The sequence below is a fragment of the Mixophyes fleayi genome, chromosome 1 (genome assembly GCF_038048845.1).
Source record: "Mixophyes fleayi isolate aMixFle1 chromosome 1, aMixFle1.hap1, whole genome shotgun sequence".
NCBI classification, from domain to species: Eukaryota; Metazoa; Chordata; class Amphibia; order Anura; family Limnodynastidae; genus Mixophyes; species Mixophyes fleayi.
The window spans coordinates 319,113,671-319,141,442 of record NC_134402.1 but is presented as its reverse complement, the minus strand read 5'-3'; the positions used below and the strand labels follow the sequence as shown (position 1 = coordinate 319,141,442).

The window sequence follows — 27,772 nt, the reverse complement described above, 5'->3', positions numbered from 1 at the left end:
ATTTGGACTACTGCAAGAATGAAGTACTACAGTTTTTGAATTGGACACGTGTTGAGATACATTCTACTCAATACTACTTTTTTTTTAATACAATTTTTTCATTAGGTATTTGAAGGCAAAAAAATCAGCATACAAAACACAATGTGCAAATAGGCATAGAGTTATTGAGCATCAAAACACAGGGGAAAAAGTGAGTAATAACAAAGTACACCTCTGAGCCAATCTATGGAGGAGACAAACTAAGAGGGGAGGTATGACAAGGAAGGGGGGGGGGGTAGGTAGATGGGGTAGAGGAAAGGCTAGTAATGCACTTATTTTTCTATGTACATTCGGTGCATTAATGTATCCAACTTTAAAAGAGATGCTATATGTTTAGCAACCTAGGATTGTCAATCATAGAAAAAGGCAAGTACTCACTTGAAATGGCTCAGTAACCCCAATTAAGGTGCCCATATTGTTGCTGTAGTAGCCAAGTAGATATTCACCAGTGCCCTTGGGAAGCGATTCTTCACTGAACATCACCTGCGTTAAGAAAATGTAGATACTGATGCAGTTATGTCAAACACCATGTGATGACTGTATGCTAATGTATCTGCTGCCCTGATATGGAATACGTGAGCTACGAACCTGGAGCTTGTGTCTTCCTCCATCTGTGTCATCTTCTGTCTTCACCCATACATAAGACACGTAATCTTTATGATGCCGAAATCCAACCTGAAGTTAACACAGAATAAGGTGTAAAACTGAAGGAAGAGAATCGGTGGGCTCATTGAAATTCCCCAACATTTCTCACCTTATAAAGTCCAATCCAGTCCCACGAACTCTTCATGAATATGGGAGACCACTGGTAGGTAACAGAGGCATCTCCAGGCTGCAACCACTCATCCCGTACCCAAATGTGTACCAGAGGGGCAACCAGACACGCAGAAAACTGAGAAGATAATATAAAAAAGTTTAATTAAAATATGATATTGGTCAACATAATCCAGTGCTATGAAATATATATTTTACTTTCTTGGTTTCCTGTGTAAATGATAATTTACCTCAATCTATTTTAATATCTCCTGGAACTCCATCTAATTCCAACTGGTAGCCACTGACTTTTTCCAAAACTACTATTTCTCACAGTTAAATCAACCCTGGCAGGGTCTTGAGGAACAAAGGGCTTGGCAGATCTCCTTGAAAGCCATAACCCCAAGTATGTGTGAGCCCCTTTAGTTTCTGGACTTAAGACAGAACACAATCCATTATAGTGATCTTTCAGGATCTAGGAGAGGGTAATGCTTCTTTACTACAGTGAAGGTTTGATGATTACAGTCCATTGTGAGGTAGTTCTAGGCTGTCTGAGGTTAGAGAGATTTCCAACACACTAGCAGAGTACACTTGTGCTGATGTACTTGGGACACATATACAGTACTATTGTGGAATTATGAAATTATTTCAGTAATTAGAGTAAGTTGCCCAACCTAATGCTTTATTTTAATGGTACTTAAAGATCTATCTGTATAAATAAAGTCCATAACAAAACCCTATATATCCACATGTTCAGCCGTGTCATGGAACCCTGCAGTATTTGTATATACACTTACATCTTGCCCTCATACCGATCATCATCATCATCATTTATTTCTATAACGCCAGCAAATTTCGTAGTGCTTTATAATTGGTAACACACAGTAATAAGACAATACTGGGTAATACATACAGACAGAGAGGTAAGAGGGCCCTGCTTGCAAGCTTACAATCTGTGGGATCAACATCTTCTAGACAATCATTCCTTGTATCCCCTTTTACTTCTCTACTTAAAACATTCACATACTATTTAGCTTTATGTAACAGTTCGCTACATAAACTGAACAGCAAAATAGATGGAATATGAATAATAAATGTATGTAATATGCAGCCAGCCACTTAGTGGACAGAACTCACTGTTATATTTCTCAGTGACCTATCCTTAATTCAACAATCTAGCATTCTTCTTCTGTTCCCCACACATCTCATATACTTCTCACCAGCACTCCTCATAGTGTGTCATGATTGGTCAGTACGTCCCTTGCTAGCACTTTTATTTATGTGCATAATCATAATCAAATACAGAATGAGATGTACTGTGATAATGCCACTCACTGGTATATCATTGTGTGCAAATAAAAGCAGCCAACGTGCTTTGGTATATATGTAGTGTGATCACAGCTGTAGTCTCACCTTTACAGAGAAAATAGCAGAGACAGGCTTGTGGTCACTCTCTGTGTACTGCATGTGACTCCCATAGCTGAGCAGTGCTACGGACAGATCTTTGGATAGGCTGCTGCTTGTGTCTGGCTGGGAAATTGGATGTTTCATTTTCCATAGAATTCGGTCAGTCCAGGCGGGCTTTCTCTTTTTAGAGCTGAGGAAGAAATGGATTATCTATGGACTGCAGAAACATGAGTACGCTGTACCGGAAACACTGCACGCCATACTATTCCATTATAGAGCTACCCCTTTTATAATTTTACAAGTATCCCTGGAAATATACACACTATCTTACCTAGTGTCATATGTATTGGTCCCCACATCATATTTGTACGTCGGAGGGAAGGTCAGAGGCCCTTCCATAAACCCAGACAGCACATGCTCATAGCATTTTGCCATGTTCAGCTGTAAGCAAAATTAACAGCTGTTAGCTCATAGGTTAGTTTAGGGTAACTCACAAGTATTTACAATCTTTCTAGATAAGATTCACCACCTTTATATAAAAATAACATAGTTATTTTATTCAACAGATACACAGTAACAATAAAAAAAATACCTTACAGTAATAAGGTACAAACAATCCCATTTACATAGAGAAGTAAATAAGGAATAATAGTATAATCATAGACACATCATGTGACAAGAGAATAATCAATACCAGTGTCATATTTTGTATCCAAGGCACATAGATTGAGTGAAATCTAGTGCTCAACCATTTGTTAGCTATGGTCCCAATTGTCAATGTGCCGTTGTTCTGGGACCCCGAAGTAGGCAGTTCCCAGATAATACAAAATATTGTATATCTGCCAATATATCGATTGAACATAGAATCTATCTAATGGATTGAATAGGTTTGAAAACAATAGAGGAGTTTAGGAATCACATCATTTTAAATACTGCAACATGACAAAAACACAGCTCAAACCTAAAGGTCCATACTGTAAATAGAGTGCAAAACTCACAGAAGAAGTTGGACTTAATCCTGGCATTCTGATCATTCTCTGTTGTAATCACATTCACTTAGTCTGGTATTTCAGGATTCTGGGTCTGTGGCATTTTACTCTGGTTGTGGGTTAACATAATCAAATAAACTGTACAACTGCTTTCAGAGGACACATAGTCAACCATTTACATAGCATTCAGATGAGAGAGGAAGATAAAAAAAAATATTAATAAGATGCTGGGCTAGTTCCTTGATAGAGTAATCCCCAACACGGCCCTTCCAAAAAAAACATAAAAATATACAGATTTTAACATCAGCCAAATACTTTTTTGTAATATTAGACACCATAGAGGTAGATGTGTATCTCTCATGGCATTTATCTACATGTGCAATACTAATTTTGATCCTCCATGCCCTCTCACCTGATCTTTCTCCCAGAGGAGTGATAGCTTGTTGCCTTGAACGGCAGACTTCACAAAATACAAATCTAGATCATCTATTCGGAAATTCAGATCTCCGAACCAGAACACCAAGCTGAAAGGTAATGAAAAAAAGTCGGAAATAAAATCATATACCACAGAAATATATAAACCCTAACAAACTGAAAAGCACACACAAATGCCAATTACTCAATCACAGCAGATGTAAAACAAAGGTAAAAAAACATGAGCCAAAATGTTGAATAAAAATGTTTTTGTTTATTGTAATATTTGTCTCTTTTTAGTTTATATAATCTCTTTCATGGTGCTTAAGTATGTAAATGCTTGTACCACCTATAACTGTATCTATATTGTTAATTGTAATTTTTAGTTTAGTGTGAATAGATCTTGGTTACATCCATTGGAAACACAATTATTGTTATTTATGTATATATATATATATATATATATATATATATATATATATATACATATATATATATATATATATATACACAAGTTAACCCGTGCATGATACTCATGCATTCTAGTCAAATCAAGCTACTTAAGGTGTTAAAAAGGTTCTTGTCATGCATTTGGGCCATAGCCCAGGCCTCCTCAGGGGAAGAGCGTTACTTCCCGACGTAAGCGCCCTTTTTTAACGTGGTTTTGTCCACATGTCACCACCTCATCATTTTTCTCCATCACCTCATCCTTCATCTTTTTCGCCACATCTATCCAGATGTCTATCCAGACACAGGGATCTCTCTCAGCGGTCCTGAGTATCACCCCCGGCAACCACCAACCACTGTCACCCCCGGCAACCACCAACCACTCCCAACTGTCACTTCTCCTTCAAGAAATATATATATATTTTTTAAATCTTTATAAACACTTTTAACAATTAACAAATTAAATTAACAAATTAAAAACATCTTAGTATACCAAATTTCAGCCCTTTCTGAGTTTTTTTTCCCACACACACTAAGAATTTAGTAGGTCAGTGTATAACTACACCCAGCAGGTGGCGCTGCAGCAAATTTCAGCCCTTTCTGAGTTTTTTCCCCCACACACACTAAGAATTTAGTAGGTCAGTGTATAACTTCACCCAGCAGGTGGCGCTGCAGCTTGGTTTTTTTGTTTCCACACACAGACACACGCCACTAGGCTTTTATATAGTAGATATATATATGCAGATGCATTTCACTTCACATATTTATTTTTCTGCTATTTAAAGTGCAGTTTTCTCTGTTAATGATGTAAATACTTTATAGTTCTAGATTTAATCTTGTGAGTGTTCCAGGAAGCTTGTGCACTGATTGGCTTTGGTCTATTGTCTAGCAACACCATAATGGAACACACAGTAGTCAGCCACTTAGATATATGAACATTCCTCTCACTATATTACTCTTGTGATTTAAGAGGTTGTAAAGGTAAACACATAGATAATAGATTGCTGTAGGTAATGTTATGTATTTTCGTAGAAATATCTGGTAAAAGTGTGTTTGTGGAATCTCATATCCAAGCCTTTCTCATTGCATTAATTTATTGGGGTAATTCCTGTTGTGCAGTCAATCAAGCAGGTGGGAGACAGGCTCCCAAGGAGGCATACTAGAAACTATGGCAGATAAAGGACAAAGGGAGCCCAGACAATATTGTGTATGGGGTAGAACTCCTTTTTAATATTGATCGCCCTTTCATTATGTGTGCTGCTGTTCAATAGTACAGAGTTCCCCACATCGATATAATGAGGAAGAGATCGTACATAAAAGTGGGATTTATTTTCCCAAGAGTGCTCCATATTCACTATAGTTATTAAATTGACACTCAGGGGTATATTTACTAAACTGCGGGTTTGAAAAAGTGGGGATGTTGCCGATAGCAACCAATCAGATTCTAGCTTTCATTTATTTAGTACTTTCTACAAAATGACAGCTAGAATCTGATTGGTTGCTATAGACAACATCTCCACTTTTTCAAACCTGCAGTTTAGTAAATCTAGCACTCGTGCAAGACTAGTATCTGAAAGAAAATAGGTGTATGTTTCATTAACCAGAGTTGGCTACTCTTACGGAATATCTGGGAGACTCTGTGACTTCCAATAGAGCAGGCAATTTTCCCAGGAGCGCCTTCCTGCCAGAAGGTGTGTGAGGCCATGATGTAAAGTATGGAGTCAAGCCCCAACCATCCTATTAAAAACCTAGTGAGAGAGGTGTGATTATGTTATTGCCATGCTCTCATTTTACGTAATCAAGTTCCACTTTGTTTTTGTTTTTTTACCCAGTCTCCAGATCTCCTAGAACAATAGTAGGCAAAATTGCCCAATAGGTACAGTAGTCAAAAACAGTCCTGTAATTGACTACAGTAGTGTGATAGATTGTGCATATTTTGTATAAAGAATATAAATCAAATTACACTATCATTTAATGTTACATCCATGATTTTCTTGCTTAAATAAAAGAGTATTATATAAGTAAGTTATGCAAATAAACGTGGTAGCCTTGGAAACGTTAATAGACACTTAACCTGAGAAGCCCACATATGCTGTCATTCTTTACACACACTATATTACTCTCTTCAGCAGAGCTCTGGAAGGTGCCGTTGTCTCAGTTGTATTAATAACAATAGGATTAGCAGTTCTGAACTGCTCATTTTCTGTTTAAATCAAACTGCTTGAAGCCTAATTGTCATAACAGGTTAATATAGGCTGTGGGATTTTAATGCATCCTGCATTAACGTGAAGGTATGGCCATACTGCTGATCAATTTCCCATGTAATTACAGTATGTTAAGGTGGAGAATCGTTGGTAAGGTTTAATTGACTGACTAATCTATCACTTATAGGAAACTCTCCATTATGCTTATGGGTCCCCGGGGGTTGTTACCTGTACTTTATCTTGGATACCACACTGGCAAAAGCTCTGCTGCTAAGGAAAACCTTTGTGTTAGAGTGCTGCTCAGCCATGGTGTGTCGGGATCCTCATGCCATACCTCCTCTTATCCTGGATGATGATAGGATGCCCTTAGGGGGTATGGTGGTAACACAACCTAAGATCCCTTGCTGAAAGTGAAATCATCTATTAATCTTTTGCCTGCATAAACTGTGGCTCCCCACTTCTTGAAGCTAGCAGAAGTGACATGACATGTACATGTATTTGAATAGATTTGTATGTGCTTGTAATACCTGCTCCAGACTCACTATTCATCCAACACTATCTAACTGATTTTCCTATATCTATTTCAAGCATTGCGGATTTGCATGTGTTGACATACCATCTGCTCTGGCTTATTACAGGATGTTGAAATTTTATAACATTATAGATATACATTGTAGAAAGACTTCATCATCATCATCATCATCATCATCTTCAGTTATAGCGCCACTAATTCCGCAGCACTGTACAGAGAACTCACTAACATCCGTCCCTGCCCCATTGGAGCTTACAGTGTAAATTCCCAAACATACGCACACAGACTGAGAGAGAGCCAGAGAATAGGGTCAATTTGATGACAGATATCAAATTACTAATAAGTTTTTGGAGTGTGGGAGGAAACCGGAGCAAACCCACGCAAACATGGGGAGAACATTCAAACTCCACACAGATAAGGTCATGATCGGGAATCAAACTCAAGACCCAAGTGCTGTGAGGCAGAAGTGCTAACCACTAAGCCACCGTGCATAATTTATCAAAATGTATGCTACTGGTTGGTATGAATGGTATATAGAGAATATATAGGAAAGCACAAAAATATAAAAAAGTGATATATGGAACTGTAAGAAGACGTAATCTTATAGCAACAAGTCTAATGCCCAAACCAGAGACTATAGAGATTTACCTATTTTCATAGAAACTTTATAGAAGCAATATAGATCTAACGTCACATTTTCATAGATGTAGCAATAAAGGAATTTGAATGGGCATGTTGTGTTATGAAGGAAAATCAGGTACCATCTAAAATATCAATCTGAGATCTGTTATGTGTCTCAGACAAGAAACATACTCATGGTCCAGGACACCATTCGCCAGGGGACCCTGGAACTGCTGAAGCTGCAAGATGCTCTCAAAATTATCAACACGCTGGTCAGAATTCTCCATGTGAGCAGGCAAATGACAGTTCAAAAAGCACACCATGTGACCAAAAAGGGATAATCGAATACTGACTCCACCTTTGTTACCCTATAAAAAAAGGAGGGAAGCATGAGGCAATAGATTAATTGGGGACGGAAGCAGAAAAATCATATGTAAAGAGATAGTGGGCCTGATTCATTAGGGCACATATCTGATAATTTTGAGTGTATTGTACATAAAATCACTCTGCGCTTCCCCAGAAACGAGAGATATGGCCGAGAAATAGACAGATACGATTGTGTAAGACGCAATATTTGTGCGACAGTGAGCATAAGGGGCACTTACGACAGCATAGTATAAGTTCCGATCAGTAATGATAAGGGTCTCGTATGCATGCTGTAAGATGGGTTTGCAATCACGAGCAACTGTAAAATGTATTTTTATGTACACCCGAATTCAACAGTGCATGTATCTTGAGATCCGTGCTTTGTTGAATTTGTGAGTACCCAAAGCCTAAATATGTGTACAGACTACGAAGCACGAGTTGCCTTCAGTATGCGTGCCTTGATGAATCAGGCCCAGTATGTGTAAATGAAACATACATGCACATACTAATATAAACAAGGATAATAAATTCTGCATAAATGTACTGACCCAGTAACCTCCTAGGCCAGTCCTTGTGCAGTCAGTCTGTACATCACGCAGGAAGGGGAGGTGAAAATACTTGGCAAATACTAATAACAGACAGCCTTGCATCCTGACAGAGCTGACCTGTGGGACATGGGATTAGTTCACAAATGAGTTTTTACCATGGAAACGTTCAGTTGAAAACTTTGGAAAAAAAAAAAAGAAAGCAAAGAGTATTCTTAAACATATCATATTCTGCTTTATTAAGGAAGAAAATATCTAGTCATGACGTTAGATAAAATATGAAGCCTGACTTGGATGCTTAGCAACAAATGTATAAAAGCTAAATTAGACATGATTCACAGTTATCTATATATATATTGAATATATATATATATATATATATATATATATATATATATATATATATATATATATATATATCAATGTTTTATTTAACCACTGAATGCCAGGGCTATTTGGGTAAAAGCGTCATTAGTATTTATTTTTCTATGCAAATAAGGCAATGGCTCTCAGAGTTATCAGGGTGACATACAATGTCAAAATCTTCTTTCAACCAGTTGTGTATGGAAAGGTTTGCATCATTATTTGTGAGTATGTAATGCCTTATTGGATCAACTTGTTTTCTAGGTTTGCTGACTGTGTAATATCCCAGAAGTCTATCTAAGACAGCATACAACCTAATGTCGCTAACTATATATGGTAAACGTTTTCATGGATTTTATTGTTTTATACAGTACTCAGGATTGTAATATGTCTACCTGCAACATGGAAGAAAAATCAACAGCTCAATTTGCAGCAAAACAAGTGAATATGCGAAGAGTGTAATATCAAGACTGACTGTGAAACTAAAGGGTAGAAGACAGACAGTGATCCAAGAGTTCTTTTGGTGCGACTCTCACCAGCACATAGCTGAACGGACTCAAGACATCCATGAAGACCTCACTCCACTGATCTGAGAACAAAGCTTCCTTCAGACGCTTATTGATCATGGAATTGACCTCCTGTAACCTGTGAAACACAGTATAGGCATGGTGATGTCTGGGACTAGCTTTCAGGGGAAAAGAACAAACATGCAACTCATCCATACTCAATGTCATTATTTGTTCTTGGACTGGATAGGATAGGTCTTACCCTATAACAAACATATCAGTCTTGCCATCTCCAGCATTAAGGCAGAGCAGGGAGGTGAGATCTGTAGGTGGCACAGAACACCCGACATTCCATGTTATAACATAGATCCTGTGAAAGGGCACAGCAGATAGTATTAGTAATATGACTAAAAATGTATTATGTATTTCTGCCTTTTCTTAATTTTGTTATGACCAGTAAGTTATTATGTTGTGTCTTGTGCCTATGATTCAGAATGTTACATCATGGTGTAGGAGTGAATACATATGCCTCTCTGTTATTATCCTCTTAGATGTGTTTTACAATAAGAGAGACAGTATGGTCTGCTTATCCTTATACACTATGCAAACAACGAAGCACAGTTTAAATACACAGGATATCAAACATGATAATTCCACCAACACCAAAAACACTAAAGATATGAAGTTCATCAGAGACTTCAAACAAAATAAAACAAGAAAATAAACAATGGCCAAATCATCAAAACAATTCCAGAATGCCACTAAATATTCCAAATCTCATAGGGGGCTTCAACAATTGCACACATAGCCAAAACATATCAGGAAACAAAAGACCCTACAGATATGAAGTACTGTCAATAAGACAGGTAATAAAAATAAGTACTGGGACAGTAAAATTACTCAGGATTCTAGGATCTAGATAAAAAATGAAAGTGGTGGAGACACATTCAATAGTATCCAAAGAGCCCAGGTGCTACATCCAGACCCCGGGCCCACTATCCAAGTAGTGGAGGTTGATTTTCTTTTACATCCAAGTATACCAAGACTAAGATTAACTGGGACAATGTATCTAGAAAGACAAAATAAGATGGTAGTGAGAGGGAAGGTCAGGACAAAACAAGGATTGTGATAAGAGGAGGGAAAACAAACAAAAGGAACGTAAATACTTAGAAAATAAATACTTAGAATTTTGCAGATAATATATCCAGAGTTACATTGAATAAACCAACAATTAATGTTAAAGAGCTATCGTTTGCTCCACATGCAGAACCAAACAAATCTAAGCTCTTTAGTGAGCTCCACAAATTTAGAAGGAAATGAACTGTAAAGATATATTATACCACTGTAATAATGATTAGGCCATCCCAAAAGTTTTTTGAAACCACAATAACACAGGGGTTGAGAAAATCTTGGAAATGAAATGGACAGAAAGAGATCTGCAAGTGCATTCCATTCTAGAGGTATATGTTGGTAATTAGGGCCACTGAGAAGGGTGTGGGGCAGATACAAAATAGTTCCCTTTGAGACCCAGCAGTGGCAGATTAAGGTGGGAGCGGTGGAGCACCAGCCCCCTCTGAAACTCACATGAACCCCATTCAAATCTGGGAAAACTCACTATGCGGACCAGTAGCTTCCTAGGCTGTGTGCTCAACATAACCTTTTGCTTGAAGCCCATATAGCTCCATATGGACATACAAACAAGGGCAGCCATGAATCAGCATCACCAGAGCCAGAGATTACTCATTGCAGCTCTGCTGGCAATCAAATACCAGTTAGAAATGTGTTAACTGAAAGTAGCAGCATTTCCATTAGTGAGGATCCTAAATCATTTATAAATAGTGGTCTTAGACTGGCATCTAACATTTACCCAGTTCAATCTTGTGGGAGTCGCATTGACTTTAAGCTCTTTCTTTTTTTCATGCCTCTTGTGGATTGAAAGAGTTAATGGAGTTCAAAAATATAGTGAACAATTTGTCAGATAAGGAAGGTGGTATTGCCATCCAAGTTAAGGATGCATAAGTGAGGCTAACAGGTTCCTGGAAGATTCTATACCATAAAAGACTCTGAACAATAATCATATCAAATATCATCTCCAAAAATTGAAAAGGTAGGTAGATATGGGCAACCATATGGTGTATTTTAACCCCTGAGGTTTTCACATTTCTTTTAAATGAACATTCGGTCACACTCTTTTATTATCATCTTCCCAATATACATAAACATCTCCTGGACATTCAATTATTTTCAGGTATAAACCCGTACATTGATAATTTATTAAAACACTAAATTCTCACCTGAAATATACAATACAATTATTCCAGATGCTAAAAGAGGGAATGTGGGATAAAGATTATACACTATATGGTCAGTATTCAGACGCTTGACCATTACACCAACAGGGACTGTAATGAAATTGTATTCAATTACATATACTTTAATATGAAGTTGGTCCTCCTTTTGCAGCGATAACAACCTCCACTCTTTTTGGAAGGCTTTCCACAAGATGTTGGAGTGTTTCTGTGAGAATTTGTGCCCATTCATCCTGTAGAGCATTTATGAGGTCAGGCACTGATGTTGGACGAGAAGGCCTGGCTCACAATATCCATTTCAGTTCATCTCAGAGGCGTTCGATGGGGTTGAGATCAGTGCTGTGTGCGGGCCAGTCAAGTTCTTCAACACCGAACTCATCAAACCATTTGTAGTCCTTGCTTTGTGCACTGGGACACAGTTATGTTGGAATAGAAAAGGACTTTCCCCAAACTGTTGCCACAAAGTTGGAAGCATAGCATTATCCAAATTGACTTGGTATGCACAAGCATTAAGATTGCCCTTCACTGGAGATAAGGAGCCTAGCCCAAACCCTAAAAAACAGCCCCATACTATTATCCCTCCTCCACCAAACTTCACAGTTGGCATAATGCAGTCAGGAAGGTAACATTTTTCCGGCATCCGCCAAAAACCCATCTGACTGTGAAACAGAGAAACGTGATTCATCACTTCACAGAACACGTTTCCACTGCTCCACAGTCCAGTGTCGGTGTGCTTTACACCATTCCATCCGGCGCTTGGCATTGGTCTTTGTGATGTGAGACTTGTATGCAGCTGCTCAGCCATGGAAACCTATTCCATTAAGCTTATGCTGCACAATTTTTGTGCTTACATTATTGCCAGGGGAAGTTCGGCATTCTTCAGCTATGGAATCAGCAGTGCGTTGGCGACTTTTACGCACCATGCGCCTTAGCAGTCGTTGACCCCGTTTTGTGATTTTATGCGGTCTTCTGCGTTTTGGCTGAGTTGCTGTAGTTCCTAAACGCTTCCACTTTATAATAATATCACTAACAATTGACCATGGAATATCCAGCAGGAATGAAATTTCATGAACAGTCTTATTGCAAAGGTGGCATCCTATCACTGTACCACATTTCAAGTCACTGAACTCTTCAGAATGACCCATTTTCTATCACAAATGTTTGCAAATGGAGACTGCATTACTAGGTGCTTGATTTTATACATCTCTAACAACAGGGGGTAAATGTATCAATCTGCAGGTTCTTCAACACCCGCGTGTTCAGCCTCTTCCGCGATTAAATTTCAAGCGGCGCTGCATTGTAAAGGGAAGTTAACCCTTTACAATGCAGCGCCGCTTGAAATTTAATCGCGGAAGAGGCTGAACACGCGGGTGTTGAAGAACCCGCAGATTGATACATTTACCCCCAGGTCTGATTGAAACACCTCAATTCAATAATTAACAGGTGTGGCCAAATACTTTTGTCCATATAGTGCATATGGGTCACATGTGATGCCAATTCTCTTTACACTTGTATCTCGCAGACGAAAGGACTAGGAACCACTAAATACTTTCACAAAACCAGCTGAACAGAGATCCAACAACTTGAATGGAATTTAACTGAATTTTAACTCATAGTTAAATTTTCTAATACTTGCAACCAATTTTAATACTGCAGTACAATTAAATCCATTTTACATAAAAACTATCATCGCTTCAAAAGAGATGCCATTCTAGATAGGGTTCTGTCATTCAAAATTTTCTATAATTTATAAAAAGAACAAGAATCTGAAAAAATGGTACAAAACAAACCAGTGGCTGACAATGCAAAGTGTGAGGAACTCAACGTGTGGCAACTCCAGATGTATTACGTGTGCTTTTATGGATACCACAAATGCAAAACACAGTGCTCTCTACAAAAACAAGTAAAACATTTTCCATTCAACAACTAATAAATTGAAGGACACCAAATGTGGTGTACAGCATCACTTGTACCTGTAACAAGAAATATGTGGGAAGAACAAAGAGACCCATACATATGACTTTTTTTTAGAGCAAAAGAGGAATATACAGAATGTTTTTATGGCACATTGACTACATCACCATTATTCAATTGAACACAATAACAATATATGGGGTACAATATTGGCTGATCCACATTAAAAAAACATCTTGACTGGAGACAGATTTAATTTATAAACTTAAAACAGATGGTTCAAATTTTGAAATCAACATTGCTGTCCATTTATAAGAATTCATTTTATCTTCACTCCACCAAGAACCCCTCCTACATTGCTTCATCTTCCTCATTTTTTAGTATTTCTAACATATCTCCCTCACCACTTCCCGTTTCTATTTTTAAAAGAATTTGCACAGACTTAGTAATGCTTTTACATAAGAAAGGATTTACAGAGGGTTTTTTTGTCATTCTTATATATATTTTTTTAAATTTTTTATTTTCATATATATTTTTTATTTTCACAGTTTCCCTGCCACTGAAGTAGTTTTCTTTAATAACGTTTTAGTTATTAAAACTGAATGGAACCATAAACATTGATTGAGCACCATTTTTGAGGCCTACATATAGCCAGTAACCCCTGTGAAATTACATAGCTCCTATGTCCCTGACAAAGTCATGTTGCTGATGAAATGCATATTATTATTATTATTATTATTATTTATTTATAAGGCGCCACAAGGTTTCCGAAGCGCCGAACACAGTACAAACAATGGACAGTACAGGGAATAACAGTACAGAACAATAAACGAGTAATACCAAGACTTCAGATGCTCCAGGAAAAGTAAAGAAATATTGAGGTTGGAGCAGAAGAGAAGGTAAAGAGACAGGAGGGAGAAGGGCCCTGCTCATTAGAGCTTACATCCTAAAGGGAGGGCAACAGACAATCGGCACAGAGGTAATCAGAGGCGGGGAGCAAGCGCACCCTTTTCAAAGGAGGATCCAGGAGATGAGAGCGAGCATGGAAAGAGGGTTAAGTGGAGGGCTGGTAAGCTTTGAGGAAGAGAAGAGTTTTGAGTGCCCGTTTGAAGGAGCACAAGTTAGTGGATAGACGGATGGAGCGAGGGAGGTCATTCCAGTGCGAGGGGGCAGCTCGGGAGAAGTCTTGAATTCTGGAGTGGGATGAGGTTATTAGAGTGGAGGAGAGGCGACGGTCATTGGCTGAGCGCAGGGACCGGGCGGGAGTGTGGATGGAGAGGAGATTGGAGATATAGGGGGCAGTAGACTGGGAGAGGGCCTTGTAGGTGAGGGTAAGAAGTTTGAAAAGAATTCGATAGGGGAAGGGGAGCCAGTGAAGGGCAAGGCAGAGAAGGGAGGCAGAAGAGGAGCGGCGAGAAAGGAAGATAAGCCTCGCCGCCGCATTGAGTATAGAACGAAGGGGGGCAAGGCAAGAGCGCGGGAGGCCGGTGAGGAGAAGATTGCAGTAGTCAGCCGGGAAATGATGAGCGCATGGATAATAGTTTTGGTTGCTTCATTAGATAGGAAGGGCCGGATGCGGGCAATGTTACGAAGTTGAAAACGACAGCATTGCGCAAGAGATTGAATGTGGGGGGGTAAAAGAGAGGGAGGAGTCGAGGGTGACGCCCAGGCAGAGTAGTTGGGGGACGGAGGAAATGGTGGAGTTGTTAATAGTGATGGAGAGATCCAGATGGGATAAGGACTGAGACGGAGGGAAAACAATAAGTTCTGTTTTTTCAATGTTAATTTTGAGAAAGCGAGAGGACATCCAAGAGGAGATGGCAGAGAGGCAGTCAGATACACGAGAGAGGAGGGGAGGGGAAAGATCAGGAGAAAAGATGTAAAGTTGAATATCATCGGCGTATAGGTGATACTGAAGGCCGAATGAGGTGATGAGAGTACCAAGGGAGGAAATATAGAGTGAGAAGAGAGAAGAGTAGAGGGCCAAGAACAGAGCCCTGAGGGACTCCTACAGAGAGGGCAGAGTGGGGGGGAGGATGAACCGGACATAGATACAGAGAAAGAGCGGTTGGCGAGATAGGAGGTGAACCATGTAAGGACAGAGCCAGAGAGACCGAGAGAGTGAAGTGTCTGCAAGAGGAGGGGGTGGTCCACGGTGTCAAAGGCTGCGGATAGGTCCAGGAGGATGAGCAGGGAGAAGTGACCCCTGGATTTAGCAGAGAGGAGATCATTAGTTACATTGGTCAGGGCAGTTTCAGTAGAGTGGAGGGGGCGGAAGCCAGATTGGAGAGGGTCAAGGAGGGAATTGTCAGAGAGGTGACAGGTGAGGCGGTTGCAAACAATTTGCTCGAGAAGTTTAGAGGCGTAGGGGAGAAGAGAAATGGGGCGGTAGTTGGAGAGTGTGGTGGGATCGAGATTAGGTTTTTTTTAGAATAGGAGAGATGAAGGCATGTTTGAAGGAGGAGGGGACGGTACCAGTGGAGAGAGACAGGTTGAAGAGGTGAGCTAAGTAAGCGCAGACAGTGGGGGAGAAGGAGCGAAGAAGGTCAGAGGGGATGGGATCCAGGTGACAGGTAGATGGGGGAAAAGAAAGAATGAGGGAGTGGACTTCATCGCCCGTAGTAGAGCGGAAGAAGTCCTAGGGTGGGATAAGGGGAGAGGGAGGAGCAAAGAGAGGGGCAGGAGAGGAAGGGGAGGAGGATATATCGAGTCGGATGGTCTCAATTTTGGAGGAGAAAAATTAGGCAAAATCTGTAGCAGAGAGGGAGAGTGGGATAGGAGGAGGGGGAGGGGTGAGGAGAGAGGTGAACGTGGAAAAGAGGCGGCGGGGATTAGAGGACTGAGAAGAAATGAGGGACTTAAAGAAAGATTGTTTAAAGAGGGAGAGGGCGGAGCAGTAGGAAGAGAGGATAAACTTGAAGTGGAGGAAATCAGCCAGGGAGCGAGATTTCCTCCAAAGGCGTTCAGCAGCACAAGTGCACTTCTGGAGGAAGCGGGTGAAATAAGAGTGCCAGGGTTGGGGAATTAAGCGGCGGACAGAAGTGGCAGGGGCAACAGCGTCCAAGGCAGTGGTGAGAGAGTGGTTGTAAAGAGAGGTGGCGTTATCAGGGCAGACCAGGGAGGGAAGAGGGTATAGTAGAGTTTCAAGAGAGGAGGAAAAGGAAGTAGGGTCAACAGCAGCAAGATTACGCCTATTGAGGGTAGTTTTAGGAAGGGGGGAAGCAGGGGAGGAGGACAGATTGAAGGAGAGTAGATGGTGGTCAGAGAGTGGGAAGGGAGAGTTGGAGAAGTCAGAGAGATCACATAGATGAGAGAAGACAAGGTCAAGGGAGTGACCAAGGCAATCGGTGGGGGAAGAGGTTCACTGTGTGAGGCCAAGGGAGGAAGAAAGGGCAAGAAGTTTAATGGAGGCAGGGTCAGAGGGGAGATCAATAGGGATGTTAAAGTCTCCAAGTATGATGGAGGGGAGGTCAGAGGAGAGGTAGTGGGGAAGCCAAGCAGCAAAGTTGTCGAGAAAGAGGGAAGTGGGGCCAGGGGGGCGGTATAAGACTGAGACACGGAGGTGAATGGGGGAGAAGAGGCGGATAGAATGGACTTCAAAGGAGGATAAAAGAGAGGGAAGGTTCAGAGGGAATGACCCGAAAGGTGCAGTTAGGGGAAAGGAGGATACCCACTCCCCCACCTGGACGGTCATCCGGTCTGGTGGAGTGGGTGAATGAAAAGCCACCATGGGAGAGAGCGGCGGGGAAGCAGTATCAGCTGAGGAGAGCCAGGTTTCGGTGATAGCAAGAAGGTTAAAAGAGTTGGAGATGAAGAGGTCATGGATGGCCGGCAGTTTGTTGCGGATAGATCTAGAGTTCCAGAGGGTACAGGGAGGGGTGCATTTTGAGTCCAGGAGCGAGTCCAGGGGGTCCAGGGAGAGTCCTGGGTAGCAGGCACAGGGGTAAAATATGGTCCAGAGGAGTGAGGGTGGCAGGGAGGATGGGTGAGAATATCCAGAGGGGAGCAGCAAATGAGGGACTCTAGCCAGTGGGGGAGGTGGGACGGATGGTGGTGAGGTGGCAGAGAGGAAGCCGTGAAAGGGACCAGGTAACCAGGTAAATACTGGGGTGGAGAGAGGAATGGGGCAGATGGAGCCCACAATAGATAGGCTAGGAGAGGAGGCAGAGGGGGATCACTTGTCATCCACTATCACTGGGCATCCATGGGGACAGGCAGCGGCAGCAGGGAGAGACACATGGCCACGGAGTGAATGGAGGCAGCGGAGGACAGCAGGCCCTAGCCGCGGCCTAAAGTAACTGAAGCCAGCTGGGCGGAGGAGGTGCAGCATCAGGAGCTGGAATGACGAGGAGCTGCAGAGTCAGGCGCTGGAGCAACGAGGAGGAAGAGGAAGCAGGGCATTGAATCAGGACGCCAGAGCAGGAGACAACGGAGGCAGCAGGCCATCGGAGGGGGACACAGCAGGAACAACTTGCAGCTTGAGGAGGAGAGGCCCAATCCGCATCCTGGAGTGGCAGCGTTAGTTGTTACTCAGCGTCGTCAGGATCCAATCAGCAGGCGGCGGCAGAACACTGGAATGCAAGCCTAGGACGGCAGGCAGGAGGACGATGGGCAGCAGGAGAAGAGGTGAGAGGATCGCCCATAGAGTAGGCCTGAGCCGGGGCTGTAGTGGGCAGCAGCGGCCGATGGACGGAGCGTCCAGAGGAGGATCACATCACAAATGTCGCCCATGGAATGCATAGGATAACTATGCATATTTACCAACTTTTGCAGCCAGCTGTCTGGGAGGGATCTCCATCTTGGGGGAGTGGCCACATGAATCGTGCCATTAGACCACACCCCCATGTCAATCTTTGCCCATTTCAGCCTATCGGTGGCCATTTCAGCCTATCGGTGGCCCGGGTCGGGATGGTGAATTTAGCCAAAAATTCGGGAGTCTCCCGGACATTCCAGGAGAGTAGGCGACTATGTTACTATGATGTTATTGCATAATTCATATATGCATGATATTTGGTGACATTCTGAAGAAGATTGTATAATCTATTATTTTATATTCCATTCTACATTCTTAGAAGAGATTGAAAAGTACATAACATTCCTCCCCCACCTCATGGCTGAGGCTTGTAAACCTTGTGTGAAAACCTGACAAGTTGACCATTTGCGTATCAAATGCTGTGAGCAACTTCCTGTGGAAGGCTGGCTCTACCCCAAAGAAAGGTTTGATATCATATAATATAAGGCAAGGAAACACTATCTCTTCCCTGCTCCCACCCTGATAGGACACACAGCTCCCAACTCATGTAAGCTGTAAGTGGAATGCAATGGAGGGGTGTTCATGTGAAGTGACCTGGAAGGCAATTTATATTAGAAGATGGCTAGTATGAAAAATAGATTATAGTGTATTTGAATGGATTGAATTGAAGGTGGTTGAAAGCAGATATATAGTTTTGGGATCATTTGTCTTTGGTTTGTAGATGTTAGAATATGGCTGAGATTAGGTAGTTTGTATTAATACAGTAGTGTATTTGTATGGAATTGTTGTGGTTACATTGTTTGTGAGCTGTTTAAGTTGATGGAACAGGCTTGTGTAAGGCTGCAAAAATTAGACTGAGCAAGACAATGTGTTGATAATGCAGATTGAAGATTAATATGTGTTACTTTGATAGTAATGTGTATGAAAAAGCTGTGCATAGACAGACTGGAAATATTATGACTTGGACGATTAAAATGGTTGTTTTAGAAAGTGAAGATTGTTAAGTAGAAAGTGATATTTACATTGTGTGTAGGGGAAAAGATTGTATAGGAAGTGATTTTGGAAGAAAGATAGTTTGATATACTTATCTGGGATTGGTATAGAAAGTGAAATAGTTGAAGTATTGCAGGACTGACTACCTGTTACATGGGAAAAGGTAAGTTCGGTCAGTAAATGTGCGGTTTGAATGCAAGGAGTTGGCTGACGGTAATAGTCATAAATAATGTTATTAAATGGTCATCCATACATTTGCCAGGCTATTTGGACCCATACCACCAAAACAGTACCCTTTTACACATTCCCTTACTAGCTAAATAAGCCTGAGTCTTTACTGATGGTCCTATGACCAGGGGGTGGCTGGGAAATAGGGTGTCATTTTTATATGAGGTTGTACTTCTGCAATGGCTGAATAAAGATAGCATATAGTGTTACCCATACTCCAAAGTTCCTTAATCCAAAAGAAACACAAGCAAAACAACAACTAGGGCAATAATACATGGGTTGTACATTGTACATTGGTTATTATTGGACACTGTAAACTAGTGCATCAGATAATCGTTCATTTAACCATAACAATTAACGTGCACTTTAATTCAGTTTTACTGAGTAAATGAAACGCTACGTTCTGATACTCTTGGTGTGTCCTGCTCAGATTCTATAGCTAGACTGGAAGGTTACATGGATGGTGCCGATTACAGAAGCAGTAAAAAGGATTATTTAGATGAATGATCCTATAAGTGTTAAACATCAGTATACAATACCAGTTTGGGTTTGCCAAGTTGAAACCAAATATCAAGCGCAGACACCAATTGAGCGGTGTAATAGAGTACCCCGTTATCATGCAAAAAGTTAAATGCTAATTGGCATTATTAAACAGCAACCTCTATGTCATGAAGGTGCTCTGCAGTATGTGGAATAATTTATGAAGGGCAGAATACGAGTATCTGTGGTACATTTGATGTTACTGTGATTACTTGCCTACTTATTGGGATATGAAAATGCTGGAAGAAAAGATGGCTGCACTTGTGACCAAAATCAGAATTAGAATATATAATGGGCAATGTAAAGTGATCGCTAGGTGTACCTAGCATGGCACTTGGGTTGTGACTTCTGCTGCAAACCCAACTGATATAAACGCTTTTTCCCATGAGAAAGAGGTGTGAGCACAAGTATGTGAATTACATGCAGACATCAACACATAACTTGCTAAAAAGTTTAAAACAGAGTTGTCTGCAACATGAATGAAGCATCGTTCTACTCTTACTTCTATGAGTTGTTTAATAGTTGAAATAACTAGTGAAATATCCTAGTATAATTTGAAAAGGATATGGACAAATAGGGCATAACTATGTAGTGTTCAGAAATGACATTGCTCCAGTGCATTGGAGCAGTGCACGTTCACAGTGAATATTATGCATTGCATAGCGCTGCACTGCCAGAACGACCCTAACACAGTTAAGGTAATTTTAAAATATAATGTGCCTTTAGTAAACTCCATCAGAAAATATATACTTCTCATGACTGGTTAAGCAAAAGGCCAAGTTTTTTATGTGTCTCTAACATCAAATGCAGTTAACGATTCTGCTAACCAACCAAATAACAGCTTCTGATCATAGTGCACTAGTTTGGGACATTTATGGTAAGGCAGCTACTAACTGGGGCATTCCTGAGAAGGCAGTTATCAAGTTGACCACATACAGACAGATCCGGCCATTCTAGATTTGGCACAATTGTAGTGGTCTAAACTACATAGAAGTAGTTCTTCAGCCAATTGTGTTACACTACTAGATCACTGTGTGTCACATGCAGTGAGGTTGGTCACTAACTGCACACATAACAAATATAGTAATCGACCAATCAAATAGACTTGCATGCTCAACTGGATTCCGATCAGACTGTTCAGGAATAAGCGTTGTTTTGGGACTACACATGGTGATTTCAAGCCAATTTAGGTTAAATCAATCATACTGGCAGACACAATCACCAACAGAATTTTTAGAGGGAAATTAAAGCACATTAAATTCTATTTTATTTTTCTATAGCTATAAACCATTGGGTGGTTAATACACTAAAAAACCAACACACTGTATAATCTTACTCTGACTTTTCACTACAAATATTTTCTTCCTCCTCATCCTCAAATACAAAATACACATTACACTGAAATAATAATGCAAGAAAATGCTTGATGAGTGCTTGCAACATTTGGCCCGGTTGGTCACAGTATGGGACCCATGGTACCTAAGCAACAGCTACATATTTAAAATATAGGCTATTATAAGAAGGAATACAGAGGTAGCTACCCACAATGAATTGGCAGTTGTGTTATCCTGCACAGTAGACGTGGCTCCATGACCAATCACAGGGCCAGTATAAAGGTCCTACAGGTGCAATGTACAATGTAAACATCATAAAGGTGCTAAGTACAGTGACCATGCCCTGCAAAGTTAAGTATGACCAAGACTAAATGATTCCCATCAGCCTGTCAGCCCTCCATAGTGAAAACATGGACTGCTACCTTGGAACACACATATTTGTCCATCTACAGATTCTCCACACTTTCTTCTCTCCCACCCTATTCCACAGCATACTTGCCAACTCTCCCGGAATGTCCGGGAGACTCCCACATTTTGTGAGAGTCTCACGGACTCCCGGGAGAGTGTGGCAATCTCCCGGATCTGCCCACTTCACTAGGAAGTAGATCCAAAACGCCGCGATTCACCAGGCAATGACGCGATTTTGGAGTCCCACCCCCCATCACGACCACCTCCCCCGGAAAACAAATTTCAATAGTTGGTAAGTATGTTCCACAGTGATGCAAGACACACAGGCTTCTAAAATGGCAACACTTTGCACATAGATTATTATTGGAAAATAATATAGAACATCACCTAAAGCACTGTAAAAAAATATAGAATACATTACAATTCCACACAGATTATGACAAATATAAAACATGGAGAAACTATAGGAACCTCCTCACAAGGTCTTAAAATCTTAGAGGACAATCTGACTGAAACCTAAAGTAAGCAATGCATGAGCTGCAGGACCAAAATGTAAGTTTTGTATGTGCATTGTAAAACAGTTTGTAGCGTTAGGTGGAGAAAAATACTAAGATGAGTAAATCTAATTATACAGGGAGAGGTTATTCATGTGTTTGAATATATGAGTTTCCAGGGACTGTTTAATATGTTAGAGACTCTGTCAGTGTCTGGTGGTTTTAGGTGGAGAGTTCCATGGCAAAGGTGCAGCACAAGAGAAGACTATCAACAAAACATTAGATCATGAAACATTGTCACCTACTGTAATTTTATGTGTTTCAGGAAAGTGCTGCTTGTATTGTTTGTTTTCATGTGTTTGACTGTTGACATAGTGAATCAATTGGGCATCTGCCCCCCGGGCCGGGCCCATAGTGGGCTACCTTAGGCTGGGTCCCTGGGCCACCTGTATTTTTTTAACTTTAAAATAGGCTGCTGAATCAAATATTGCCCCCCAGACCAAAATTTGCCAGCCATCCCCTGTGAATCAATATACTCTTGAATGCTATTGTAACCAGTGAATTTCATTGGTAGCTTTGTAGTACACTGTTACACAGATTGTATAAGTAGTCTGTATGATATGTAACATTTTCTTTTTTACCTGAAATCCTCTCCTGCTGTGTTTTGTTCATTTCCTCCAAAAGCTCCATTGAAAGGTGATTTGTCTGTTTCCACTTGGGCTGGAAGAGTACATTCAGACCTCACACGTGGTTCCTGAGATCTGTTGGGATGGACAGGGGGGTGGGATCTGCTGATTTGTGGTGAGCTTCTGGGACTAGGAGCTGGAGAACGACGAGGTGAGGACGGTGGAGGAGATAGGGGCCTATACGCATGAGTTGGGGATAAAAGCCCGGGACAAGATCCCTCTGGTTGTGATCTGCCAGACTCTATGGGACTGAGTGGAGAGCCCACAGGATGAAGTCTCAAGGATCCTTCTGGTTGTGATCGATCAGGAGCAGAAGAGCCAACTGGTGCTAGAGGACGGACAGACAGTTGTCCCACAGGAAGTGGAGTCTGTGAGCTACTGGATCCTTCAGGCTGGGATCTACCAGACCCTGCAGGACTGAGCCGTGGAGATGTCAAAGACATAGGCCTTGATAATGGCTCTGGTGAAGGTGGGGCCACAAACACACACTCAGTATTCATCTTGAAGAAACAAAAAAAAAAGTAATTTTGCATTCTGTCGACACTATGAAAATGATTGTATTCAAGAATAACCGACATATGGAACTTACTGCCTACATAAAAAAGAATATAGAAGACAACGTTTAAAATATACTATAATGTAACATGTCTCTGTTTCCTTATTTATATAGTATATATACAGACTCAGACAATTAGAACAGAGATTATAATGCTCTGAAAATAAATTAACAAATACATACCGGTAGCTAAAATGTCTGTCATTCCGGTAGAACTACACTTTTTAAAAACACTGACTAAGGACTTTTCTAGATGACTGAATCTAGTTTTAAAAGGATAGGTCATACATTTACTTAAATATATGAGTCTCCAGAGACTGTTTAAAGGTTTGAAGACTCAGGGGTATATTTACTAAACTGCAGGTTTGAAAAGTGGAGATGTTGCCTATAGCAACCAAACAGATTCTAGCTATTATTTTCTAGAATGCTCTAAATAAATGAAAGCTAGCCTTTGATTGGTTGCTATAGGCAACATCTCCACTTTTTCAAACCTGCAGTTTAGTAAATATACCCCTCAGTGTCTATGGTGTTATATACCCCTCAGTGTCTATGGAGGTGTATACTGTATGCTATATGGTACCTTTCCATTTGAAGTTATATTAATTAGCTGCTGTTATAGTCCTCCATCTTCATTGAAAACTCCTCTTATTTACAACTAAAAACCACATTTATAATGTTATGTGTTGCTCTCGAATCTACCCTTCACACAGCATTTCACACAGTAGGGGGCATATAACTGCAGTGTGTTACTCTCCTTATCTGAGTCACATTTGTCCTCTGCAAATAATGTTTCTAAAAATAAACTTTCAGCTTTATGCACAATCAGACTGGTATGAGCTGGTGACATTAAACAAAGTGTATGTGGAGAGGCGTGACAAGGGGAAAGGGGATAGCAATAGAAGAGAATTTACACAGAATACAGAGAGATAGCAAAAAGTGTGCCAGAGGAGTCTAAAGAGAGGACAACATAAGGGCATGGAGACCATGAATATAGGAGATGTGATGAGTGTGTGAATCAATACTTTGAGTGTAAATATGTCACAGTATTGGTGCATAATGTTCAGGTTATTTGCATTTTGTGGCGTATATCTAACAATGTAAGGATATGTAAGTGTTAATCATTGACTTACCCTTAGCTGTACACATATATGCACAAGAGTATAAAGTGGCATTGAAATTGATGCTTAATACATCATTACCAACCTCAGCATGTACAAGGTCAGTGTCTGTTGATGTGCATATAAAATGCATAGAGATGTAACCCACCATCACTGTGACTTTTAATGGCACCAGATGCTGATTAAACATATTTCTGCAAAGCAGCCAACGTGGACTTTCTGTTTAATTAAACGTGATCAATACATAAATTAAATATATAGTCTTGGTAATAATGCATGTTTCGTGCAGCAGCCTCTATTCTAGCACAATTATAATACTACACTGCAGAGCTGCAATCTAGCTCACCAGATATATTTATAATTAGTCTCTACTGCATCATACAACCTATTTAGTAATTGACGTTACGTGACAGGGTGTGATAGTCGTTACCTGTGTGCCACCATCCTGTGCCCTGTGTGTCCCGCGGTACCTGTGCTCTGCCATAGCTGCTCAGCAGATGCTCTCCTCCTTCTTCCTCTCACTGGCAGCCCCTCACTAGCAGGTGACGTCAGGGTATCAACCTGCAAGAGCAGTTTAAAGGGACAGGCAGCTGAATCTCATGATCTGATCTTGTAGCAGCCTGTGGGAATAAACAAAATGCTTCTACTCTCCAATTCTGCAAATCATTAACACGAAGGTTGTTGTTCTTTACAATGTTAACTCTCGCGACTATCATTAAAGATGAATTCATTGCCTCCAGCAATAAAAGGGTTAAATGTATACAGCGGAGTAGTTCGCCTAATCTCTCACCTGCCCCGACCCTGGAATAGCTGATGCCCAGTGTATGGGAAATAGGAGCTGAGGGTGGAGACTGGCAGAACAGGAAGAAGAAGTAATAAACTAGGAAACTAGACAAGGCTGAAGTTAGCTTCTTATTTGTTTCTTATTCATGCTCCAGCTTCTTATTCAAAAAAGTTTATTTTAACAGGATTAAATCAATTTGGATGACTGATTTCACATCTAATTATCACTAAAGGGGCTCCCTTATACAAAATGCATTAGTATTTCACCTGATCCAACAAGGTTTTGGGCATGAAATCAGGGGGCAAATGGGCAAAGTCACAATATTTTATCATTTTAAATAAGTAGCTGCAGATTTGCAAGGGTTAAATGCCGTTGGGCCAGCAATTTGACAGTGGGAATCAACACAGAGTGGTCAGTTACATATAAAATATCTATCTTTTGCCTGGCCCAACCCTGTTTTGGGCATGCAATCAGGTGGCAAAGTGGGCACAGATAGCATTTTGAGCATTTTGAATAAGTAGCTGTTTTTCAAGGGTTGATGTTTTTATTAAAAATTGCAACAAAAATAAATCCAATATCACTTTGTCCATGATAAAATAAACTATATACATTATCCAGAGGGTAAAAAAGACCAATATGAACAAAACTTCACACACCCAATTCCACTACAATCCCACCACAAAACAACTACTTCACAAATAAAAAAACAAAACAAAAAAAACACAAAACAAAGCAAAAACTTACACGAGAGAAATATGCCAACTCCTAACACAATACTCTGCATTACCACAACCCCACCACCAATCTATAATACCACCCACACATCCTTCACTGTCAGGTAATAAAAGCAAACTTTAAATTAGAGATGAGCGCACTCGGATTTCTGAAATCCGAGCCCACCCGAACGTTGCCGATCCGAGTCGGATCCGAGACAGATCCGGGTATTGGCGCCAAATTCAAATCTGAAACTGAGGCTCTGACTCATAATCCCGTTGTCGGATCTCGCGATACTCGGATCCTATAAATTCCCCGCTAGTCGCCGCCATCTTCACTCGGGCATTGATCAGGGTAGAGGGAGGGTGTGTTAGGTGGTCCTCTGTCCTGGTAGATCTCGTGCTGTGCTGTTTAGTTCTGTGCTGTGCTGTGTTGTTTAGTTCTGTGCTGTGCTGTGCTGTGCTGTGTTCTGCAGTATCAGTCCAGTGGTGCTGTGTGCTGTGCTCTGTCCTTCTGAGGTCAGTGGTGCTGCTGGGTCCTGTGCTGTGTCCTGTTCAGTCCAGTGGTGCTGTGTCCTGTGCTCTGTGCTTCTAAGGGCATAGTTATTTCCCCAATATTCCCCTGTGTTTAAAAAAATAAAAAAAAGTTATTTAAAAAAATACCAAAAACTAATTTAATTTTTTTTAATTACCACAAAATTTGCACAACCAATCCTGCAGTATAAGCCAATTGGTACTGCAATATTACCAAGTTCACACATTCAGCAGTAAAAGTCCAGTGGTACTGCAATATTACAAAGTTCACACATTCTGCAGTATCAGTCCAGTGGTGCTGTGTCCTGTGCTCTGTCCTGCTGAGTTCCGTAGTGCTGCTGGGTCCTGTGCCGTGTCCTGTTCAGTCCAGTGGTGCTGTGTCCTGTGCTCTGTGCTTCTAAGGGCATAGTTATTTCCCCATTATTCCCAAGTTTTTAAAAAATAAAAAAAAAGTAAAAAAAAATTAAAAATTAAAAATTAAAAAAAAATATATAATTATAACCAAATTTGCAAAACCAATCCAGCAGTATAAGTCCATTGGTACTGCAATATTACAAAGTTCACACATTCTGCAGTATCAGTCCAGTGGTGCTGTGTCCTGTGCTCTGTCCTGCTGAGTTCCGTAGTGCTGCTGGGTCCTGTGCCGTGTCCTGTTCAGTCCAGTGGTGCTGTGTCCTGTGCTCTGTGCTTCTAAGGGCATAGTTATTTCCCCATTATTCCCAAGTTTTTAAAAAATAAAAAAAAAGTAAAAAAAAATAAAAAATTAAAAATTAAAAAAAATATATATAATTATAACCAAATTTGCAAAACCAATCCAGCAGTTTAAGTCTATTGGTACTGCAATATTACCAAGTTCACACATTCTGCAGTATCTTGTGCTACATATAATGGAGACCAAAAATTTGGAGGATAAAGTAGGGAAAGATCAAGACCCACTTCCTCCTAATGCTGAAGCTGCTGCCACTAGTCATGACATAGACGATGAAATGCCATCAACGTCGTCTTCCAAGCCCGATGCCCAATCTCGTAGTACCGGGCATGTAAAATCCAAAAAGCCCAAGTTAAGAAAAAGTAGCAAAAAGAGAAACTTAAAATCATCTGAGGAGAAACGTAAAGTTGCCAATATGCCATTTACGACACGGAGTGGCAAGGAACGGCTTAGGCCCTGGCCCGTGTTCATGACTAGTGGTTCAGCTTCACCCACGGATCTGAGCCCTCCTCC

At 40.8% G+C, this 27,772-nt stretch overlaps 1 protein-coding gene across 2 annotated transcripts in view; it reads right to left on the bottom strand.

Moving 5' to 3' along the window:
• INPP5J (inositol polyphosphate-5-phosphatase J) overlaps positions 1–25,359 on the bottom strand; it is a 29,171-nt gene extending 3,812 nt beyond the window's left edge. The window contains exons 1-13 of one of the 2 annotated variants that reach the window (XM_075213006.1): positions 25,310–25,359; positions 24,950–25,080; positions 22,801–23,345; positions 9,449–9,556; positions 9,217–9,325; positions 8,321–8,437; positions 7,599–7,774; positions 3,601–3,712; positions 2,531–2,640; positions 2,206–2,389; positions 794–931; positions 628–714; positions 418–522 (exon numbers count right to left, since the gene is read on the bottom strand). In XM_075213006.1, the coding sequence (XP_075069107.1) occupies positions 418–522; positions 628–714; positions 794–931; positions 2,206–2,389; positions 2,531–2,640; positions 3,601–3,712; positions 7,599–7,774; positions 8,321–8,437; positions 9,217–9,325; positions 9,449–9,556; positions 22,801–23,345; positions 24,950–25,003 (1,845 nt within the window). In that variant the 5' untranslated portion in view covers positions 25,004–25,080; positions 25,310–25,359. Of the gene's footprint in view, positions 1–417; positions 523–627; positions 715–793; positions 932–2,205; positions 2,390–2,530; positions 2,641–3,600; positions 3,713–7,598; positions 7,775–8,320; positions 8,438–9,216; positions 9,326–9,448; positions 9,557–22,800; positions 23,346–24,949; positions 25,140–25,309 lie in introns of both variants that reach the window. The other variant, XM_075213000.1, reaches the window with a different exon arrangement.
• Positions 25,360–27,772: the final 2,413 nt, after the last annotated feature.